This window comes from Caretta caretta, chromosome 2 (assembly GCF_965140235.1).
Source record: "Caretta caretta isolate rCarCar2 chromosome 2, rCarCar1.hap1, whole genome shotgun sequence".
NCBI lineage: Eukaryota > Metazoa > Chordata > Testudines > Cheloniidae > Caretta > Caretta caretta.
In genome coordinates, this window is record NC_134207.1 from 236,044,453 (window position 1) to 236,069,056 (window position 24,604).

Below are 24,604 nucleotides of genomic sequence, written 5' to 3' on the forward strand. Positions count from 1 at the left end.
AGCCTGATTACGGGATAAGGCCCACCTGAGTAAGGAAATTCCCTATAAAGGGCAGCAGGTGGCTGCAGTAAGGAGGAGTGGGGGGAGAGAAACTCAGAAAACTGCAGGTAGCAAGAAAGTCTCCTGCAGGGAAGACCTTGACACCCACAAGCACTGACTTTCCAAAGTGCCGGGGGGTGCTCAAGCCCTGGCTCTGTCCTAGGCCCTGCCCCCACTCCACCCCTTCCCCTGGGCCCCGCCCCTTCCTGCCTTTGCTCCACCCCCACCCCGCAACTTCCTGCCCAGCTCCACCCCCTTCCCCAAGCATGCCGCATCCTCACTCCTTCCCCTCCGCCCCAGAACCTCTTGTGTGCCACGAAACAGCTGATTGCATCGGGCAGTAGGCACGGGGAGGGAGGGAAAGGTGCTGATCCATGAGGCCTGCCGGCAGATGGGCAGCACTGAATAGGGGTGGGGGGTAGAGCTGATGGGGGCTGCCGATTGGTGCTCAGCACCCACCATTTTTTCCCTGTGGGTGCTCCAGCCCCGGAGCTCCCACAGGGTTGGTGCCTATGTTAATACTAAAGGGTTTGGAAGCCAGAGTGGGAAAGCTGAGACTCCACCCATAGGGCTTGGGAGTCATTGCCAAAGTTGGAAAGGCCCCAGGCAAGAAGGCATGGAAGTAGAGTGAATTGGAGGCTGTTGGAAGTGAGCAGGCTCCAGCAGAAAGACCTGGGACCAGGAGTTCCCCTACAGACACTATAGGGAGGAAAAGTCTGTGAGTGACCCAACAAGAGGATAAAACTGATGGACTGTGTTTTGAAACTTTTTTTTTTTAGACTGTGTTTTGAGTTTTATTTTGGAGCTTTATTTATGTGAAGAATCTCGGGCCGTTGAGAATGGGTGGTGAATGGACAAGCAAAGCCTGTGCTGCATTTGTGTACAGAGCCCTTTGATGGAGGAGTTATTAGCAGGCACAGCAGAGCCAATTCCAGCCATGAGGAGGCACTCAGGAGAGAGTTGCTGGCTACACCCTCAAACTAGAAACCCCAGACAGAGTTTGTGTGTTTAAACTTGAGCTTCCTGGGAACTCTCTCTCTTGAGCCACTTTGACTCTGGCTATGCCATAAGTGTCTTTACTCAAAATAGGCCACTTGCAGTTATATAAACTTTATTAATAACAAAAGCAAACGAGCCAGGCGCTGTATTAAACCTCTCACTGGCATGATGGACTTTATGTTGACAAATGTTTATGCAGAGTATGCAGTAAAACAACCCAAGGAGTCCTGCTGGGAATGGGACGGACGTATCCTTAATGTAACCTTCCTTAAAGCACAAGAAGAAAGGACAAAGATCTCTGTAGTGGCTTTTGCTGTCCAAAAACTTGATCTATGCCATGTCATATACAAGCTATAAAGAACAGAATAGGAAAGGATGGTTTCAGCTTGACTGGGTACAGCAAGCTGTTTTACATAATCTAAAAATGCAGGGAGAGATTTACAATGTACCATTGTGCACCTCAATCCCCTTTGTGTCTTTGAAAATCTGCCCCATATTATCAAACATTGGGGAAGATCCTGAGCTGGGTAAATTGCCATAGATTTATAAATGGAAATGTGACAGTTTATACCTGCTCAACATCTGTGCCATTACCTCTAAAGGTCCTCACCATTTGCCATCACACTTCAACTCCCACGCCCTCGACACCTCCTTTTAAAGTGTTGTTTTCTCCCACAGTGCCTACTGATAGGCAACTGGAAGTGTAATACCTCAGCTACTCATAGAAATGGTTCAGTTCAAACATAAGAATGGCCATACTGGGTCAGAGCGAAGGTCCATCTAGCCCAGTATCCTGGCTTCCGACACTGGCCAATGCCATTTGATTCAGAGGGAATGAACAGAAGAGGCAGTCATTGACTGATCCATCCCCTGTCATCCACTCCCAGCTTCTGGCAGTCAGAGGCTAGGGATACCCAGCACATGCAGTTGCATCCCTGACCATCTTGGCTAATAGCGATTGATGGATCTGTCCTCCATTAATTTATCTAACTCTTTTTTTGAACCCCGTTATAGTTTTGACCTTCACAACATCCCCTAGCAATGAGTTCCATGGGATGACTGCACTGTGTGAAGAAGTATTTCCTTTTGTTTGTTTTAAACCTGCTGCCTATTAATTTGATCCCTGGTTCCTATGTTATGTGAAGGAGTAAATAACACTTCCTTATTCACATTCTCCATTCTCTAAATCATATCTCTGCTTAGTTGTCTCTTTTCTAAGCTGAAATCTTTCCTCCTATGGAAGCTGTTCTATAACCTTAATGATTTCTGTTGCCATTTTCTGAACCTTTTCCGTTTCTAATGTATCTTTTTTTATATGGGGTGACCAGCACTACATGCAGTATTCAAGGTGTGGATGGACTATGGATTTATATAGTGACATTATGATTATTTTCTGTTTTATTGTCCTAATGGTCTTCTTATCCTTATTCCTAATTATTCCTAACATTCTGTTAGCTTTCTTGACTGCTGCTGCACACTGAGTGGATGTTTTCAGAGAATCATCCACAATGACTCCAAGATGTATTTCTTGGGTGGTTACAGCTAATTTAGATCCCATCAATTTTTATATATAATTGGAATTATGTTTTCCAATGTGCATTACAATGCATTTTTCAGCGTTGAATTTCAGCTGCCCTTTTAAAGGATCCCTTTTTGCCTCTAATCACTTCTTTTACTTTGTTGTTTAGCCATGGTAGCACTTTTCTGATCCTTTTACTATGTTTTTTAATTTGGGGTATACGTTTAATTTGGGCCTCAATTATGATGTTTTTAAAAGTTTCCATGCAGCTTGCAGGCATGTCACCTTTTAATTTCCATTTAACTGGATTCCTCATTATTATGTAGTTCCCCTTTCTGAAGTTAAATGCTACTGCGATAGGCTTCTTTTCTTGCTCACAAGGATGTTAAATTGAACTACATTATTGTTGCTATTATGGATTCATAGACTCATAGATATTAAGGTCAGAAGGGACCATTATGATCATCTAGTCCGACCTCCTGCACAATGCAGGCCACAGAATCTCACCCACCCACTCCTGCGAAAAACCTCTCACCTATGTCTGAGCTATTGAAGTCCTCCAATCGTGATTTAAAGACTTCAAGGAGCAGAGAATCCTCCAGCAAGTGACCCGTGCCCCATGCTACAGAGGAAGGCAAAAAACTTCCAGGGCCTCTTCCAATCTGCCCTGGAGGAAAATTCCTTCCCAACCCCAAATATGGCAGTCAGCTAAACCCTGAGCATATGGGCAAGATTCACCTGCCAGATACTACAGAAAAATCTTTCCTGGGTAACTCAGATCCCACCCTATCTAACATCCCATCACAGGCCATTAGGCCTATTTACCATGAATATTTAATTACCAAAATCATGTTATCCCATCATACCATCTCCTCCATAAACTTATCGAGTTTAATCTTAAAGCCAGATAGATCTTTTGCCCCCACTGCTTCCCTTGGAAGGCTATTCCAAAACTTCACTCCTCTGATGGTTAGAAACCTTCGTCTAATTTCAGAGTTCAGAGTTACTACATAATATTCCTTTTTGACATTGCTTCTCTGGTATGGAGGAACCACAGATGAATCATGGCAATTTCTCCCTCCTACAAACTTCAACACCAGAGGTAGTGTTACTGACTTTGCTATGTAAATCTGCAACGATACTAATGTATGACATTGAGAGCTGAAAACAATAGCTGGTAATAGAAAATTACTGTCCTATCCATAACTTTATGAGAAACCACCCTTAGAATGCCTCTGCATATTTATAGCTGCCTCTGGAAATTTCCACTACATGCATCTGAAAAAGTGGGTATTCACCCACGAAAGCTTGTGCTCCAATTCGTCTGTTAGTCTATAAGGTGCCACAGGACTCTTTGCCGCTTTCACAGATCCAGACTAACACGGCTACCCCTCTGATACTTGACACCCTTAGAATGCTCTCCTTCCATTAGCATTATGGGGGAGATAAGCATGTAAGATGCACTTCCATTTGTTTTGTTCTTCCAGCTAATATTCTAAGGAGAACAGGTCAAGAAACAGTTTTCCCATTCTGTGAGAATTTTCAAAAAAAATTCCCTTTCTAAATCAGGACAAAAAGTTCAAACTGTAAATATGAAAAGAACTTCAGAGAGGGTCAGTTGAAAATTCTTTTCATTTTTGATCTTTTAAAATTATTTGTACATTGTTTTACTCTAACGCTTCGTCTACATGGCACACCACTGGCGCTGGCAGGCAGTGTACATGTAGCTGCATGCTGCAGAGAAAGGCGAGCAGCATCCACACTGTGGTGAGGACATACTACCAGTGAAAGGCTTTGGCAGAAGGAAGGCAGCATGGAAAAGCTTCAGTAGCTCCCCACTGCTTGAGCCTTCACTTGGCAAGGAAAAGCTCTGGCTAGAGCCTTTCCTTGTTGCTGAAGTCTTTCCCTGCTGCTGGGAAAGACTCTTACAACAGGGAACTGACAGTGCCTTTCCCAGCTGGAGGAGCCTTTTCCAGCAGCGGGGAGGCAATGGGACATTACACTACTAAAAACATCAGTGTAGATGAACGGGCACAGCTTGGATGACTAGAAAGTATTTAGGGTACGTACTTGCATACCCACACTCTTCAGGTGTATCTTTAGTCTACTTGACTAAGCTGTGCCTCACCATACACTGTTGTTTGTACCTGTGCTTGGGGGGAGGAGGGACTGTGCAGATATGTAATCAACAGGGTATCAAAAAAGCATGCAATGTAGACATTCCCTAAGGTCTTGTCTACGTGGCCCTGTAGTTCGAACTATAGGGGGTGTGAATTGCCATGTGCTGCGCTGTAACTCCTCCATGTGGATGCTGCCACCGTGAACAAAAAGGTACCACTTGGGTGCGCACTGCAATTCACACCTCCATAGTCCAAACTATCGGGCCATGTAGGTAAGTCCTAATGAAAAGACATTTGGCCCTGAAAAACAGAAATTTTTTAGAAAATGTTTAATCAAGTTGAAACTTTTTTCACAATGTTTAGGAACAGTTAACTTGTCAAAACTAACCCTTTCCCATGAACAGTTTCAAAGTTGATGAATTGTTTCATCAAAAATGTTTCATCAAAAAATTATCAACCAGCTCTAACTCTAAGTTCATTTCATGATTGAGGGTGGATAATGTGCATCCACCATGACCATGCTGTCCTCCTACCATTCTTGCTCTCTGGGAAACAGAGGGGGTAAGGTCATCAGTGACTGGTTTCACACTGTGATATAATTTAGCTCAAGAATGTGCATACTAGAGATGAGTGAATCTTGGGTTGAATATTTATGGAAAGATTAGGAGTACTTGCTAATACAGGAGTACCTGCTGGTAATAGCTTATCTAAAGTGATCACTGTCCTTACAATGTGTATGATAATCAAGGTGGGCCATTTCCAGCACAAATCCAGGGTTTAACAAGAATGTCTGGCGGGAGGGGCGAGGGGGTGGAAAAAACAAGGGGAAATAGGTTACCTTGCATAATGACTTAGCCACTCCCAGTCTCTATTCAAGCCTAAGCTAATTGTATCCAATTTGCAAATGAATTCCAATTCAACAGTCTCTCGTTGGAGTCTGGTTTTGAAGTTTTTCCGTTGTAATATCGCAACTTTCATGTCTGTAATCGCATGACCAGAGAGATTGAAGTGTTTTCCGACTGGTTTATGAATGTTATAATTCTTGACATCTGATTTGTGTCCATTTATTCTTTTATGTAAATACTGTCCAGTTTGACCAATGTACATGGCAGAGGGGCATTGCTGGCACATGATGGCATATATCACATTGGTGGATGTGCAGGTGAACGAGCCTCTGATAGTGTGGCTGATGTGATTAGGCCCTGTGATGGTGTCCCCTGAATAGATATGTGGGCACAGTTGGCAACGGGCTTTGTTGCAAGGATAGGTCCCTGGGTTAGTGGTTCTGTTGTGTGGTATGTGGTTGCTGGTGAGTATTTGCTTCAGGTTGGGGGGCTGTCTGTAAGCAAGGACTGGCCTGTCTCCCAAGATTTGTGAGAGTGTTGGGTCATCCTTCAGGATAGGTTGTAGATCCTTAATAATGCATTGGAAGGGTTTTAGCTGGGGGCTGAAGGTGACGGCTAGTGGAGTTCTGTTATTTTCTTTGTTAGGCCTATCCTGTAGTAGGTGACTTCTGGGAACTCTTCTGGCTCTATCAATCTGTTTCTTCACTTCTGCAGGTGGGTATTGTAGTTGTAAGAATGCTTGATAGAGATCTTGTAGGTGTTTGTCTCTGTCTGAGGGGTTGGAGCAAATGCGGTTGTATCGCAGAGCTTGGCTGTAGACGATGGATCGTGTGGTGTGGTCAGGGTGAAAGCTGGAGGCATGTAGGTAGGAATAGCGGTCAGTAGGTTTCCGGTATAGGGTGGTGTTTATGTGACCATCGTTTATTAGCACTGTAGTGTCCAGGAAGTGGATCTCTTGTGTGGACTGGACCAGGCTGAGGTTGATGGTGGGATGGAAATTGTTGAAATCATGGTGGAATTCCTCAAGTGGTTCTTTTCCATGGGTCCAGATGATGAAGATGTCATCAATATACGGAAGTAGAGTAGGGGTATTAGGGGACAAGAGCTGAGGAAGCGTTGTTCTAAGTCAGCCATAAAAATGTTGGCATACAGTGGGGCCATGCGGGTACCCATAGCAGTGCCGCTGATTTGAAGGTATACATTGTCCCCAAATGTAAAATAGTTATGGGTAAGGACAAAGTCACAAAGTTCAGCCACCAGGTTAGCTGTGACATTATCGGGGATAATGTTCTTGACGGCTTGTAGTCCATCTTTGTGTGGAATGTTGGTGTAGAGGGCTTCTACATCCATAGTGGCCAGGATGGTGTTATCAGGAAGATCACTGATGGATTGTAGTTTCCTCAGGAAGTCAGTGGTGTCTCGAAGGTAGCTGGGAGAGCTGGTAGCGTAGGGCCTGAGGAGAGAGTCTACATAGCCAGACAGTCCTGCTGTCAGGGTGCCAATGGCTGAGATGACGGGGCGCCCAGGATTTCCAGGTTTATGGATCTTGGGTAGTAGATAGAATATCCCAGGTCAGGGTTCCAGGGGTCTGTGCGGATTTGATCTTGTGCTTTTTCAGGGAGTTTCTTGAGCAAATGCTGTAGTTTCTTTTGGTAACTCTCAGTGGGATCAGAGGGTAATGGCTTGTAGAAAGTGGTGTTGGAGAGCTGCCGAGCAGCCTCTTGTTCATATTCCAACCTATTCATGATGACAACAGCACCTCCTTTGTCAGCCTTTTTGATTATGATGTCAGAGTTGTTTCTGAGGCTGTGGATGGCTTTGTGTTCTGCACGGCTGAGTTTGTGGGGCAAGTGATGCTGCTTTTCCACAATTTCAGCCCGTGCACGTCGGCTGAAGCACTCTATGTAGAAGTCCAGTCTGCTGTCTCAACCTTCAGGAGGAGTCCACCTAGAATCCTTCTTTTTGTAGTGTTGGTAGGGAGGTCTCTGCGGATTAGTATGTTGTTCAGAGGTGTGTTGGAAATATTCCTTGAGTCGGAGATGTCGAAAATAGGATTCTAGGTCACCACAGAACTGTATCATGTTCGTGGGGGTGGAAGGGCAGAAGGAGAGGCCTCGAGATAGGACAGCTGCTTCTGCTGGATTCACTTCTCCTCACTCTCTGGCTTTCATCCATTTGCACCTCACTCCCCATCTCCTGGTCTGCCATAAGAAGAATTGGTGGTGGGGGCTCAGTAGCACTTGTAGCATCTCTGCTAAGATGCATTGCCACTGATAGAAATGTAATGGAAGACACAGTTGCATGCGTTTCTTTTCTCTCCTTGCAGCATTTATCAAATGCCTATGAATCACCTGCTTCTCTGAAGCACATCCAATTCATTGAGAGTGGACTGAGAAAAACAGATGACATTTTGCATTGTGTTTTTGATTTGGCAAAACATGATTTAAAAAAAAAAATTACATCTTGGTTCTTCAGCAAGAGAAATTGAGGTTTTTCCAGCTCTTGCTCTATATCTACATCTATGCCATTTTTTTCTTCCTCCATTCCTCAATCTATCTATGTCACCCAGAGGACTTTGTTCTGGTCTCCCTGCCAACATCCTGGGCTAGAATTCTCGCTCCGAATAAAGCATTTACTTAGGAAGATAATATAATGTGGCAGGCCATAGGCACAATAATACCACTACTGCCAGAAAGTACTAACTGTGTACTGGGCTGACTGGCAGACGGTCCTGAACATTTCAGTGCATTTTTCCTCTAGACTGATTTTACTGATTCTAAACACCAAATATATTATATAACTCTTTCTTTGTTCATAGTTACTGAACACTGTCATTGGGTTTGTGCTGTGTAAACACAGAGGAAGGCACAATCTCTATTGCAATCAGTTTCCAATTTTATTTCCTTCCCGCTTATAAAACATTCCTCTCCAAAAGCTCTAAGTCAGTGGTGGGCAACCTGCAGGCCGCAGGCGGCCCATCAGGGTAATCCGCTAGCGGGCTGCAAGACTGTTTACATTAACCTTTCCACAGGCACGGCCACCTGCAGCTCCCAGTGGCCACGGTTTGCCTTCCCAGCCAATGGGAGCTGCAGGAAGTGATGGCCAGCATATCACTGCAGCCCACACCGCTTCCCGCAGCTCCCATTGGCCGGGAATGGTGAACCGTGGCCACTGGGAGCTGCTGGTGGCCGTGCCTGCGGATGGTCGATGTAAACAAACTGTCTCGTGGCCCGCCAGCAGATTACCCTGATGGGCCGTGTGTCGCCCGTGGGCTGCAGGTTGCCCAGCACTGCTCTAAGTGCTTCTAGAACAGTCTAGGTCAGATACAGATAATACAGTTCAGACACACACAATACCAATCAAGTTCAATCTCATAATGGTTCAGATGTTTTTTTACCTCTCTCTGTCTCTTTTGGTTGATGATGAAAGGTTTTCTTGGAGATATGTAGTTGTAAAAAAGGATTAGAATGAAGAGGAGGAGGTTGTTTTGCAAAAAGGAGAGTGCTCCAAGCATAGGTTTTAGGATAGAAAAGGGCACAAAAATAAGACTGGTAGAAGGATACAAAACAGGTGTCTATGAAGGAGGCTTTGGCAGCCGTAGGGGTTGTTAGAGGATATGAGCAGAGCTGTATAAATAGGGCATGATTTCATGGCCTTGAAGGTTAGGAAGAAAAGCTTGAACTTGATGAAGAAGCTGAGAGGAAGTCAGCAAAGAGATTGAGAGAAAAGAGTGCATCATTGTAGTGATGAGAGAAGTTGATTGTAGTAGCAGCGTTCTGTATGGACAAGAAGACAAGAAGAGGCCAGAAGGTGAACAAAGATAATTACCAATCAGTGTGAGGAGGGGATGTTGTAGAGGAAGAGGCAGCTGGGTTTTGAGAGTCCAGAGTGGTGGGGAGGGAAGGGAAGGGAAAAGAAGAGAGGCATCATATATATCACCAATGTCCTGACGCTAAGGATGGTGATGTTATCAAGAGTAATACAGCGAGGGTTTGAGAGGCAAAATGAGATGCTCAGCTTTTGTCATGTTTATTAGAAGGAATTACTGTGAAGTGTGATATAGTTGCTATAATAAATGTAATCAATCAAGCTATGGGACGAGGCCCACCAAAGAATATTATAACAGTCCACTAAAAATCTCCTTTGTGCTCTTGTAGCCTCTGGATACTGTATATGCTTTCATTTTGCTAAAAGTCCTCAGAAGTGTGTTTAGAGGTTCTATCACTCCATAGCTTGTCATTGGGCCTTTGCCAGCTCCCTGCAGAGGGCAATCAGCACCCAGAACTGTGCCAGTGGGTTGATCAGATTATCTAGTTACTTTACTGTAAAATCTCAATATGCAGTTGTAACACCGACATACCCCGGTCGTCAGTGGGCGGGATTGAACCTGGGCCTCTGGAGTTTAGTTCATGAGCCTCTACTGCATGAGCTAAAAGCCATCAGGCTGTTAGCTAAGGCACTAGAGCAGACTCATTAATCTCTTTCTCTCTAAGTGGTCTCGGTGCCACTAGATGGGACAGATCACCACACGCAGGAGGTGTGTGGGTTACACAGTAATACAAGCTTGAAAATGTCCACTGCTTATATTGTATAAATCCAATTCTGCATTGGAATCAACAACTATTTCCCCATGAAAGCTGGCACTGAAGCTATCTTTCTTTGTCTCTCTGTTCCATAGGTTATCATTTTGTATTTTGAGCCAAGCATATTTCGCTGTGTTCTCCTAAGATGGGTTCGTCTTCTGGGCTTTACTACTGTTTATGGAACTGTGACACTCAAGCTCCACAGGTATTTCATGTATTATTAATTTCCATCACTGTGGTAGTATGTACTCTGTGTGTGGTCAACTAGAAACGAGCGGTGAGAATTTATTATAAACAACAGCTCTTCCTGAGGTGTAAAACCAATGTCTCTCTCTTCTCAATGTTCCTGAAGTAGTAGCAGTAGTAATATTAGTGTCTGAGGAATCTATATGCCAGAGTGGTTGAGTCAAGGCTGCAGGATTTGACTAAGGAGGAATAACTGATACAGGTGTAGCCTTTGGGTGGGCTAGAGTTCACTTCATTGCCCTTCTCTAATGCCTTAAAAAACCCCAACCCCCATAGAAAAGTAGCTGGAGATCCAGAGTTCAGTCTCTTAAGGATTTTCAGCAACAATTGCACAGGGTCAGCCTCCCCATATTCATGTCCCAAAATGAAAGAAAGAAATGAATTTAATTAAACAACTTTATAAAATCTTATGATAAAGAAACACAATGATCTAATTTTACAGCATAACATGGGTATTTTATAATCTACAGGCATTATCTTCACAGTTATACATAAACATAAATAAAGAAAACAAATTAAACTCTGAATAGTTCAGTCCCCACAGAAATACAGTAAGAAGAAACAGTGAGGACCCAAAGGCTTAGGCTGAGTCCCAAAAGCTAAGGGTATGGCTACACTACGAAATTAGGTCAATTTTATAGAAGTCAATTTTTAGAAACTGATTTTATACAGTCAACTGCATATGTCCACACTAAGCACATTAAGTTGGCGGAGTGCGTCCTCACTACCATGGCTAGCATTGACTTACAGAGCAGTGCACTGTGGGTAGCTATCCCACAGTTCCCACAGTCTCCGCTACCCATTGGAATTCTGGGTTAAGCTCCCAATGCCTGATGGGGCAAAAACATTGTTGCAGGTGGTTTTGGGTACATCGTCAGGCCCCTCTCCCTCCCTCCATGAAAGCAACAACAGACAATCATTTTGCGCGTTTTTTCCTGGGTTACCCATGCAGACGCCATACCATGACAAGCATGGAGCCCGCTCAGCTCACCATCACCGTACATCTCCTGGGGCTGCTGGCAGATACGGTACTGCATTGCTACACAGCAGCAGCTCCTTGCCTTCGTGGCAGATGGTGCAGTAGGACTGATAGCCATCATACGTCTCCTGGGTGCTCCTGGTAGACCTCGGTGAGGTCGATCAGGGGCTCCTGGACAGACATGGCTATTCTCCTCTTAGAGCACCGAATGGGAGCCAGAGACTCCAGGTCATTCTCTTCTTTAAGTTTCGTCTCATGGAGATTCAGTCCTGCTTGGAATATCATGCGAACTGAGGCTTCTTCCTCAGGCTGCTCTCCCAGCTGGCAGCACCGTGCAGTCGCACCTACCCCAGCCTACCCCTTGCTCCCATGGCTCATGAAGCCTGGACAGTGGTAAGGAGCAGTTCAACTATAGGCTGAGCAAGTGCAGAATGGTGGTAGAATGTGCCTTTGGACGTTTAAAAACTCACTGGTGCTGTTTGCTGACTAGGTCAGACTTCAGGGCAACCAACATTCCCATTGTTATTGCTTCTTGCTGTATGCTCCATAATATCTGTGAGTGTAGGGGGGAGACGTTTATGGCAGGGTGGGAGGTTAAGGCAAATTTCCTGGCATCTGATTTTGAGCAGCCAGACACCAGGGCGATTAGAAAAGCACAGCAAGGCGCACTGCGCATCAGAGAGGCTTTGAAAACCAGTTTCATGACTGGCCAGGCTTTGGTGTGACAGTTGTGTGTGTTTCTCCTTGATGCAAGCCAGCCCCCTTTGTTGATTTTAATTCCCTGTAAGCTAACCACACTCCCCCCTTCGAAATAAAGTAACTATTGTTTTGAAACCATGCATTCATTCTTTATTAATTAAAAAAAAATGAGATAACGGACAGGGTAGCCCGGGTGGGGTGGAGGAGGAGGGAAGGAGAAGGCCACATTGCTTATTGTAGCCACACTAAAAATCAAATTGTTTGAATGACAGCCTTCTGTTGCTTGGGCCATCCTCTGGAGTGGAGTGGCTGGGTGCCCTGAGCCTCCCCCCCGCATTCTTGAGCCTCTGGGTGAGGAGGCTATGGAACATGGGGAGGAGGATAGGTGGTTATACAGTGGATGCAGCGGGGGTCTTTGCTCTTGTTGGCTTTCCTGCAGCTCCAACAGATGCTTCATCATGTCCGTTTGCTCCCCCATTAGCCTCAGCATCGTGTCATGCCTCCACTCTTCGCCCTCACTTAATTCTTTCCTGGCCTCTGCCACTGAATGCCTCTGTGCATTAAGCTGTGCCCTAACAGTGTGGGATGACTGCATGAGCTCAGAAAACATGTCATCGCGAGTGCATTTTTTTTACCTTCTCATCTGCAATAACCTCAGGGACGAAGATGATGGGGGAGCGGAGAAACATTCTATGCTCTACAATTCTGGCGGGACTGCATGGTCACCTGTGCTGCTGAGTTCTCCATGCTGACCAAACAGGAAATGAAATTCAAAAGTTCCCAGAGCTTTTCCTGTGTACCTGGGTAGTGCATCGGAGTTCAAAGTGCTGTCCAGAGCGGTCACAATGGAACACTCTGGGATAGCTCCTGGGGGCCAGTACCATAGATTTGAGTCCACACTACCCCAAATTCGACCCAGCAAGGTTGATTTTAGTGCTACTCCCCTCGTCGGGCAGGAGTACAGAAGTCAATTTTAAGAGCCCTTTAGGTCGACGGACACGGTTGGTTGTGTGGATGCAGTCATTTTTAAATCGACCTAACGCGGCTAAATTCGACCTAACCTCATAGTGTAGACCAGGCCTTTGTCTCAGTTAGAGTCTTTGATCATGAAATCTATACACTCTGCAGAGTCTAAAACATCTTACCACACTTGCTTGTAGGAATCTTCAGTTGGAATCCATTCAGACTCTTCCTCTGTTGAAATCACTACTAGCCAGTCAGCTACCTGATTAACCAATCAGTCAGTTAAATGTATAGATTTGAAGAAAAATGTTACAAGAAAATACAAAACCGAGAATAGTAAAATTTAAATGTCTCTTTCCCCATTACTACATTTAAACAAAAGTTGGTGATCGTACTAGTTGAGACAATTTAACTGGAACAGTTTGGCTAAAATCAAAACAACATTCAAAGCATACAGTTAAAATCGAAGAAATTATTTTTCCCTGCCAAATTCCCCTTGCTATAATTAACATTGCCCTGTAGAGAGTTAACAATATCACTAACCTGCTGCAAAATGCTTCAGAGTTAGGGATAACAGCCTGCTCTGCTCCTAGGCTCAGCTTCTCCCAACTCACACAGAGTACATGACCCCCTGAAAAGCAGCTACCCTATTAGGCACATGGGTTACACAGGCACATTGTAAAATCATACAGAGTTTTTAGCAGAGGGGGAAAAGATTTATTTGAAGATAAAGGGGAGTAAAATATCTAAACATTCCTTCAAGGGTCCAAAGAGAGGAAAGTGGTAAAGGATTTTTTTGTTTTAATGTTATAAATGTTTTGATACCACATGGTGATAGAGGCTATAGAAAATCCTAAAACAGACAGAATGCCATACATGCTTATTATAAGCTTTTCAAGGCTCACAAGCCAAAGGTTGCTTTCCTCAGGCACAAATGGCAAACAGGCTGAGCTATCTCAGATGTAACTGCCTGCCAGAGAAAGTGTTCAGGGAATTTTGGGTTATGTATGAAGAAATTCAGCTGAACTGGCAGAGCACTCAACTGGGGATGCTGATACTTTGAGACCCAACTTCAAATCCCACCTCTACAGCCTCCTTATAAATCAATGCCTTTTGTGGGCATGTATTAGATAAAATCTAAACACTTTCCCCTTTATACCACAATGAAAAGAAATACAGAGGAATACTTACTTATACATCCATCCCCTAAATGTATTTATGAAGAGCGAGCAAAAGAGAGTATATAAATATTAGCACGTAGAAAAGTGATGAAGCTGTAAAGTAGTCATGCTTATGTTTTAGTCTAGCTTCTTTAATCCATTGGCATGATATACAAGTGAGATCCAGTATAATGCTCTGAACTGTGCTATGATACGGCCGATGACGTCTGGATTTTGCACTAATTATATGTATTGATATCAGTAGGTATACTTTGCCTGTTTGTTTAATGGTGTCTGATGACCTCTTTGCATTGAAATATATCAAAAAAGTCACAATTAATACTCTAAGTACCTTCTTTGCAGAGGATGAATTCTGGTGTGAGAAGGGAAGTATATTGGGGGACTTCGGAAAATATAGAGGAGAATTGGGGGTTTTGTTTAGAGGAGCTATTATCTTGAGCTCAGAATAAGAGCCTAGGAATGTCTAGAATCCAGATTATTGTTCCACATGCGGTTCTGTAACAGGCTGATCACATGACTTAAAGTTAACACGGATTGGTGATGCCATATTGTGATAAGGGACCTGGAATTGCATTTAAGTAAGGTGAGGAAAGGATTGGAAAATAGAATAGAAGCTCTTGTACCTCTAGATTGCCCGTTCAAATCCAGGCAAAGTTGTGGGACCACAACAGTTATTACCTGATGGCTGTTCAGTTGCCTGTGTAAACTGAGTTCTCAGTCTAGTTCCTACAAGCCAAGTGTCTATGCTAAAACACACAAGCCTCCATACCCCCTGCTCCGCAACATCGCCACATTTCACACTACTTAGTACTTTTGCTGACAGTCAAGCACGTTATGATGAATGAACCCCTAGAAATAGGTCTCTCCAAGCTGCAGTAGAGGCAGTCACAAGGGCATATATTCATATGAAAATTTTAAAATAAAATTAAAACAATACAAACAAAAACCATTCTGGGGCACGACAGTTGGACTATGTAGAGAAAGTTTTAAGAACTCTGGTTTTTATTTCTTGGTTGAAATTATTGTGCTGCTGATGTTACGGCCCAGAATAAGTAACTGCATTTTTCAGCTATAACATTTACATTATCATTGGATTCATTTAATGTTTCTTCACGACTTTATGACTACTCCACCTCTTGTAAACTGCTTTAATTGGTTTTTATGCCAGTTTATTCAACAAGGTGTGCATTTTTGTTTCTATACTCTATAGCTGCATGTCTGTATTGTAATCTTGTGCCTTGCCTTCTCTATTTACTATTTATTATTTATTCTCTATTTATAAACATTTTGGGCATGTCTTCCTCCAAGTATAAGTAGTGATCCTGAAGGACTGAGTAAACCTATGATACATATTTTAAATAATAATTGTAATTGAGTCATGTGAGGGAAGAAAGAACTGGCTGCTGTATAAATCCGCACAAGACCAGCATTGAGATTCTTGGAAGATCTAATTTAATCTATGATCGTAACAGAAATGAAGAATGGACAGAATATACAACTGAAGATTTTCTGTGGCCACATCCACACTTACTTGTGGGAAGAACTTGTTTATGACGATGAATTGGTTATTTTGAGATCAGCGGAAATCCTAGGACAGTGGAGCAGCCCTAGGAATGATGCTAACAAAGTCTAAAGGATCTCCAGATCAGCCACACATTACTCATACCTACCTTCTGCAGTACTTTCAGCAAACCCGAAAGGTGCTGTATACATGTGCCCAACCCGGCTGAACAGCCTATTGTAGGAAGAATGGGTAAAATAAATAGCATCATCTTCTGTCTTTGATCAACCTATCAGTGCCATTTTTATGTCATCCATTCTGACCTTCAACCACTTTTTATTCATTGTGCATTTATAAATAATGAGCTGAATTTATAACTCCACTTTTTCCTGAGAAAACAGGAAAATGAGCTAAACTTAACGGATTTAAATTCAGGGAGGTGAACAGAAGACTATAGTACTTTCCTCAACAATGAAGTCCACAGAATGTTTCTAGTGGATCAAATGCAATGCTGTTCTAAAGGTAGCCCTTTGGGGTCAAATGAGCTGCTGATGTTGCTTCTTTCTATACATCTCTGTGACTGCAGATTGTCTCTGTGTCCTTGTCTGTGTTTTTTTATTTAAAAACAGGTTCTATGCTTAGATTTTATTTTTGGAATGTCTACCATCTTGGCATCAAAATTAAAGAAAAATACACAGAAGAGGCTGGGTGAGAGAGAGTAATTCTGGAGGAAGAATGGTCATGTACTGTTCTTTTTTTGGACCATCGGTTCTCAACCTGGGAATGATAACTTCCATAATGTCAGGGATGCTCAAATCGACTCCAGTTGACTGGCTCCTGGTCCTATTGCACTTCCAGGCTTCACAGATTAGAAGAGCTGCTCAGACATCTTGCATTCTTAACCACGTCAATGCAAACACAAGGATCCCGCTGCACGATGACTTGCAGAACCCACCAAAGGCAAGATTAAAATCCTGCTATGGAACCGCATCAAGACCCTTACACCCAACTTTGACACTGAGGCTCAAAGGAGAGTCCCGTGGAGCATTTCAACCACTCAAAACAAATAGCTTGTCATTGACCCTGTCAAGGAACCACCGGGTTTTGATTTATGTCAGAAACACTGGTGCGGATTGAGTCACATCAGGAAATCTCCTGGGAAATGTGGACAAACCCTCTTTAAATGGAAAATGAGGCAAACACCTGTCAGTAACTCCACTTTTTGGTCATCAGACACAAACGATGGAGCACATTATATCTGAGTGTCCCCTTTGTTCTTTCACCGGGGGCCTGAAGGACATTCATCATCTCAGTGATGCGGCAATGTGCTGGCTATCAAATCTAGATATAAATTTGTAGTCATTGCTAGCTACCCAACCCATACGAAAGAAGAAGAAGAATGGAAGTTAGACATGAAGAGAGATACAGCATTGCTGAATGTCTACATGAGGAATAATTCATCAGAAAAGTTCATATTTACTGCGTGGCCAGTTAGAGATTCCAGAGGAAAATTTCTGTTCCACTTTATAAGCCAGTGGGTTAACTTATTGGCCCATTACTCTGGGGGCTTTCTGCGCCAAAAAATTAAAAATTCTGTGCAAGATATTTTAAAATTATGCAAAATTCTGAAAATTTTATTTGTCAAAATAATACTACATAATCACACCAGTTTCAATTATTTTGGTAATTTATTTCAAAATACCTAGGAGCTAGTATGTCGGTAACAATACAGACACACACAAAAATTCCCCCAGGAGCAGAGAGTTAAAGAAACTCCTATGACAACCCAGTTCCTGTTTCTCTGCCCCCTTCCCCCTCCCCAGAGCCCAGCCAGGGGACCAGACACTCACAACCCCTCCCCCACAGAGCCCAGCTATGGTGCTCCCCCAGTGAATACACCCAAAACCCCTCCTCCGCCGAGCCCAGCCACGCCCCCCACCAGCCCAGATACCGATGCCTCAGCCCAGCCGCGGCCCCCCCTTGCCCAGATACCTGTCCCTTCTCCCCCCAAGAGCCCAGAAACCTGCCCTCCCCAGAGCCCAGGGATCAAGAGGGAGAAACAGCCTTATGCTTGGTCCCAGGCTTGCATGGAGTTTCCTGCGCACTGCTACCTCCTTCCTTCAGGGCATGCTGGGAACTGCAGCTTCCAGGAACCCTCTAGCTCCCTCCCCCTCCCCGCAGCAGTGTCTTCTATGTGTGAGCTGGGCTCTCCAGGGTCGAGCAGCCTCTGGTGGCAGTCAGCCACACTGCAGCCGATTTCTGTGGGAGAAAGGAAATTCAGCATGCACAACATTAATTTCTGCAAAATTCTGCATTGTGCAGTGGTGCACAATGCAGAATCATCTTCCAATTATCACCTGACCCCTGGCCTCACTGCATCAGCTGGGAAGCAGCTGATTAGTCACAGGTAGGTCTGGGACCCACCTCCCCTTTAAGAACCAGCCACCCTGTGGTACACTTCATATGAAAAACAACTTGTCATTTCAGAGCAGTGTCAGTTTGGCATTTCAGTCCCCAAGGACAAAGATAATTTTGTGTGTACGCTGAAGAGGTCTTAGAATGAATCTGAGTCCTCTGTGGTTTTGGGATATGGGCCTAATTCCAAGCAAGTGTATTACCTTGGAACAGGGACCGCCTTTGTACTCAGATTTGGAACTGACAGTGCCGGTACCTTGGCTGCTCAGAAAAGAAATATGTGCCCTGCCAGGGTTGCCAAGGTGTGGATTCTGGGCTGTTCTTGGATTGTGAGGTTGCAGAAGTTCGAGGAAGGGCAATGATTACACTATGACATGGAGATTGCTTACTACAGGCTGATTTGGGTGGAGAGAAGTGGCCTGTGTTGGCATCATGTTTTGCCCACTCTGCAGTGTCTAACTTGAAAGGTTGTGATCTACTGGACATTGTGGTGATTCACTCAGGCAGAAATTATCTGGGTCATATTCCTGGTGAGTACTTCATACAATGTATGAGAACAGATTTGGACCACATCAGAGATTTGTTTCCAGGAGCTGTGATAGTTTGCTTTGATTTGGGTGAGCAGCTGAATAATTGTTACAGCAACAATATGAAAGCAAGCAATAAATGTTAGAAGAACATTAATTGGGAAATTGGAGGGTTCATTGCTGACCAGAAAATGTGTACTGTAAGGCATAGAAACATTACAAGCTCTGATACCTCGCTGGTTTTTGGACATCTAGCAGTCAGAGGTCAGAAGCCCTTTCTCTCAAACATAAAACATATTCCAAAATACTGTTTGTGAAATTCTCTTGCTGGCCCTGCTACAAACTCCACCTGTGACGGCGTGATCCACTCTCCCCTAGAATGGCACCTCCTCCTGGGCATTCTGAGGAATAGCTTATGAGGTTGACGCCCCTTCTTACAGTTGCACGGTATCCTCTGCTGGCCTCTCTGGGTCTATGGCCCCTCCCTCACTCCACGAGCTGCTGCAACCTCTTTGTCAATCAGCCCTCTGGCCAGGTCACTCTACGTATTTTCCCCTTCCTGGGTACCAAAGTCTTCCTTTAGCAGTCCTAGGCACCCTTCCCATTCACTGCCTTGTACTGCCACACCCTCAGTGTTGGCAGGGGAACCCAGGCACGTCCTCTACTCCGAGTTCCAGCTCAGGGACCCTCCAGCCAGCAGTCAAGGTCTGTTCCCTTCTAGACCTTATTGCCTTTCCCTGAGCTGTGTCCTACCCTCATGGCTTCCCCCCCTTTCTCCCAAACGCACCTCCCTTCTCCCACCTCCCTTTTCCCAGCTGCCCACTCAGATGTCAATTTCCTGCCTTTGTAAGTCCAGCTCAGCTCCTTCCTCCTCAGCTGGGCTCCCTCGCATGTGTATAACAGGGAGCGAGGACTTCAGGGAGATATGTTTCTTGCTTGTGGTAGGAGCGCCTGGGTAGTGTAGTGGGAAGAGGGCCAGGTTGGAGGGGGTAACACAAAAAATGGGTAAGGGGTGTGGCTGGGGAGTTGTGGTGGGCTGCTGCTGCTGAGGATGGGGGGCTGGCTGGTTTAGCATACTAATTGTGGAACGTAATATGTAAAACTGTGTTAATTACTACTAACGCCTACCAACAACATATCTTTTCCTATTAAAAATCTTGAAAATTCAGTGTCAAAAAAATGCCTCACTTCAGAGTTAAGGTTGCTTGGCAATGTGTTGTCTCCTTGTAGAATGATCACTTGAGCAAATCTCAAACTTCTGAAAACCAGGAAATGCCCAGGTAAGGTTGTCCCATGCAACCTTAACTCTGCCTTCTTTCCGCAATGTCCAATGGGCCCCATCACTCCCTTCTCCCCCCACACACACCTTTACTATGACCACCCCATAATTGCTGAAATGTACACGCTCTTCACCTCCTTTTACAACCCATTCACTGCCACTACAGGTTTCCATCTAGCACTATTTAAAAGGGTAAAAAGAAGGGGGGAAGAGTTGCCCACATCACCTTTCCTCTGCTGTCTTCAAGCAGTGCCTCAGTATGCACATAGCATATACTCTTATTGGCCTTTCGCACTATAAGAGTCAGGAGGTTCTAAATCCTCAGACTCTTAGCCGATTCCCCAAAAACAATAGCACGCCACTTCACAGCCTTTTACAACCTCCTTACACTTGCTCACAGGATACCATCTCAACCTGTACTTTCACTTAACAATCATTAAAGGATAATCCTCTCATATTCCACCTCACTGCTCGCAATAAGATTTGTAATAAAAGCCTTATTCCTGGCTACCAACATCACCTACAAAATTCTGCATAGAAATGATGCATTCTGCATACTGTAGGTCCACATGCCCTTTTTCCTTTCCCTCACACTTGTGATTAGGGCCCTATCAAATTCACAGCCATGAAAAACACGTCACAGACCGTGAAATCTGGTCTCCCCCCGTGAAATCTGGTCTCCCCCCGTGAAATCTGGTCTTTTGTGTGCTTTTACACTATACTATGCAGATTTCATGGGGGAGACCAGCATTTCTCAAATTGGGGGTGCTGACCCAAAAGGGAGTTGCAGATGGGTCACAGGATTATTTTAGGGAGGCACGGTATGGCCACCCTTACTTCTGTGCCGCCTTCAGAGCTGGGCTGCCGGAGAGCGGCTGCTGTTGGCTAGGCGCCCAGCTCTGAAGGCAGCCCCCACCAGTAGCAGCACAGAAGTAAGTGTAGCAGTACCGCAACCCCTCCTACAATAACCTTGTGATCCCCCACAACTTCTTTTTGAGTCAGGACCCCTACAACTATAACACTGTAAAATTTCAGATTTAAATAGTTGAAACAATGACATTTACGATTTTTAAAATCCTATGACCATTAAATTGACCAAAATAGACCCTAAATTTGGTAGGGCCCTACACATGAGGGTAGAAAACATAGCCCTCCTCCTATCAAAGTCACAGATCTGTCACACACCTCAAAATAATCCATAGATCTCTCAAACATATCTCTACCAAGCAGTGCTAACCACCATTCAGTACAGTTATAGCTGGATCTGACCACACTCACTTTACCTGGGGTGCACGCAGATAATACATGCCTAGACTGATCTCATATCCCAGCTTGCCCCTGACAATAGCCTTTGTAATACAACCCCCGTGCCCTACTAATTATATAACATACACAATTCTGCACTGAAATGATGCAAACACAAAAATAAGTTATTGAGTGCAATACAAAGGTAACTGGGTGAAATTTAAAGGCCTGTCTCATACAGGAGGTCAGACTAGATGATCTAATCGTCCCTTCTGGCCTTAAACTCCATGTATCTCTGAAACACAAGCTCTGCTGTCAGTGTTAATTTGGATCAGTATGGATAACTAAATTTTTTTTTGTAAATTTAAATTTCACGTTCACACCAATCTTATTTACTGACCTACAGCTTTTCCCAGCTAATGATTATCTTGAAAGTAGCTCTGATCATGTAAGTGGTTTAAATCTGTTTGCAGACTTGAGTACTGGGAGAATCAGGTGATCTGCCTCAAAAATAACTATGGAAAATAGTTATCTGTATGTGTTTCTAGTTAATACTTCTCTGACTTACCATGAAAACAAGTCGTGTACAACAATTCAGTAGTTTTGTCTGTACAGTGGTAACAACTATATTGTGACAACATTATTAGCTGATGTTGTGATGTTAAGATGACACTATACCAATCTGTGCATTGTTCAAATGTGCTAATTGGTTACTTCCTGAGACATAGCCAGTCTACTCTAAATATATTAGATCTCTGGGTTGTATCACAAAGTCCAAAACATTACAGCCTCAGGTGCTGGAAGAAAACAATTCAGGACTGCAGGGATATTATACATTGAAGAGACTCTTCAGTATCTATCAAATCATACCCAGGTATCTAACTGATGCATTTTTCTATAAATAATCTGCAATCTTCTTTTTTTTATTAAATATGAACACAAATATTTTTAAATAAATAATTTAAAGCTTTTTACTATCATTAAATAATTAGAACACTGGCATTTTTTCAGATTGCTAGCAAATATATTCTTAAAAGAATACATTGTCTGTTTTTCCATCCATTAAATCTGTATTCTATAATGGGTGATTAGGCTTTGTAAAACAAAAAAGCTCTTAAACAGTTGTTGGACTCCTTCTATGAGAAAAAAAGTATTATTTTTAAAAAAATGAAAACTTGCCTAGCAGCTGTGTCCTGCTCCAATTCAAGGAACACAATAATGAACCTGAAGATTTTGATATAGAGGGATTCACCCTGGAAGCCTCAACCATTATTTTCAGTTTTTAACCCCAACGTTTCATCTTATGTGGACTCCCTAACTTCCAGGTTAACTGAATAGTCATCCTGAGTTACCACAGCGTGGGAGACAGTGAATGAAATGAACCCTATAATGGCCAGTAGTTGAAGCATGCCCAAAATCATAGCTGGAGGAACACTACTTCTGTGAGTAGCTTCCTAGGGTGTCTACGCTGCAATAAAACCCGGGACTGTTCCATGCCAGCTGATTTGAGCTTGCGGGACTTGGGCTACATGGCTGTTTAATTGCAGTGTAGATGTTTGGGTTCAGGCTGCAGCCCAAACTCTGGGACCCTTACACCTTACTGCTTTCTAACTTGCTGCAGCTGGATGCAGCTCAAGAGCAATCAAACGTACAAAGAATTGGCACCTTGCCCTGTTATCATCAGAGAGGCTTGGTCTGTAATCATTCAGTTGGATTACTACACAGACAAAGTCAGAATCATTGATATAGTTTGCAGAGTGTGTCAGCTGGAATACACAAATCACAAGGCCTTTATTTCCCAAGACTATTTAAAATAACAACAACAAACCAACAACGAATCCCACCCCACGCATATACCAAGAATTTTTGATTGATTGCTAAATTATGAGAGGATCGGTGGTAGTCTTTCATCTAGCTAGTGGTACGGAAAGTGTTGTGAGGGGAAAGTGTTTCTCACTGAGGTGGCGTTTTGAGGGTTTCATTGTCTTCTATGGAATAATCCATTTTGGAGGCCAGTGTTGGATTGTTAAATTATTCTCTGCTTTGAGCAGCAAGGAGTGTAGATTTTCCATTGATATTCTGTCTTCCATGTTCAAATAGCTGGTACTGATTTTTTATTCTCTATTTCATGCTATATGGAACATTTAGCCATGTACTAAATTGAAGGGGCCAAATTCAGTGCTGGTGTAAGCAGTTTTAACTCCACTGAAGTCTCCAGGGCAGAATTTGGCCCAGTGTTTGAACATTATTCAGGCCCCTTTTTTTTTTTTAATTGAAGCAGGCTCATTAGCATTTAGGGTTTGCTGTTTCTCTGATGAGGCTATTCTTAGCTAGCCAATTTATCTCTTTCTAAAAATGTTTACTGTGGCTGGCAATATAGTGTTAGCAATTAATTTAGTTTTTGTACTGTGCCTACTCAACAGAGCTGTGACAGTTTTTGCTTGCTTCCTCATTGCAGCCTCTCTCTTAACTTCTGCTCTCTAAAACATTTTTTCCTTTTCATTCTTTTTTATTATCATAAGAATTTCATTTTCCATAATCAGATGGGTGGATCTGTGACTGTGCAAGGCATTCCTTTAGGTGACTGTATAATTGTGTTTCATAGGCACAGCCAGCCAGTGTGCCAGAACCTTCTCTATCGTTTATGCTTTGTCCATGATTTAAATATATTTATATTTTGGTAGTTGTTGTACACGTCGTTAGCTTATTGGTTAATAGCTCGTGGCTCTCTTTATAAAGGTACGTCTACACTTGCGACTGTACACAGTTACGTGTGTGTTATTATGTTATGCGCCCCTTGTTGTCCACATCTGATGCTCTGAAGGACAGTGTTGTGTGCAAAAGCTAGCACGCATGAGGGGTGTGGGCGTATGCACGCTTCTGCTGTGGCATGGCACTGTACCCATTATACAGTGCAGTGAGGATGGGGGCAGGGTCGTGTATCAATAGTTTTCCAAGGCCATTCCCAGAATGCCTTGATCCATTTGCTGCCTGACCCTTACTCCAAGGTATAAACATCCCTGACTTCACTCTTCCCCACCCCAAACTCCCATTTCCAGCAATAGTAGTAACCTGTGCTGAGCCCTTCAGAACAGTTTTCTGCTAAAATCTATTGATCAATACAGGTGATCATGGTCTGAGAGGAGCTATGTGGTCTCTGGAGCACACCCAGGTGCTGATCAATGTGTGGTCAGAGTACACCATCCTCTGCGACTTCTCCCAGGTCAGCAGGAACATTCCCCTGTACCGGGAGATTTCAAGGAGGCTGGCATTCACCGGACTCCATCCCAGCACCAGGAATGCATGAAGCTCCTCAGGATTTTGTAATGAAGGGTGAAGGACTCCAATGGTCACTCCGGGAGGGGACCTAACATATGCCCTTGCTTCAATGAGCTGGACCAGGTGCTCTCCAGGGCTGTGAGTATGGAGCCTGAAGTGACTCACGGACCCCTCCTTAACTCACT

At 43.8% G+C, this 24,604-nt stretch overlaps 1 protein-coding gene across 1 annotated transcript in view; it reads left to right on the plus strand.

Moving 5' to 3' along the window:
* The window catches only part of GPR158 (G protein-coupled receptor 158), a 312,886-nt gene that overhangs the window by 238,840 nt on the left and 49,442 nt on the right, over positions 1-24,604 (plus strand). The window contains exon 6 of the mRNA XM_048837832.2: positions 10,201-10,310. Coding sequence (XP_048693789.2) covers positions 10,201-10,310 — 110 coding nt within the window. The remainder of the gene's footprint in view (positions 1-10,200; positions 10,311-24,604) is intronic.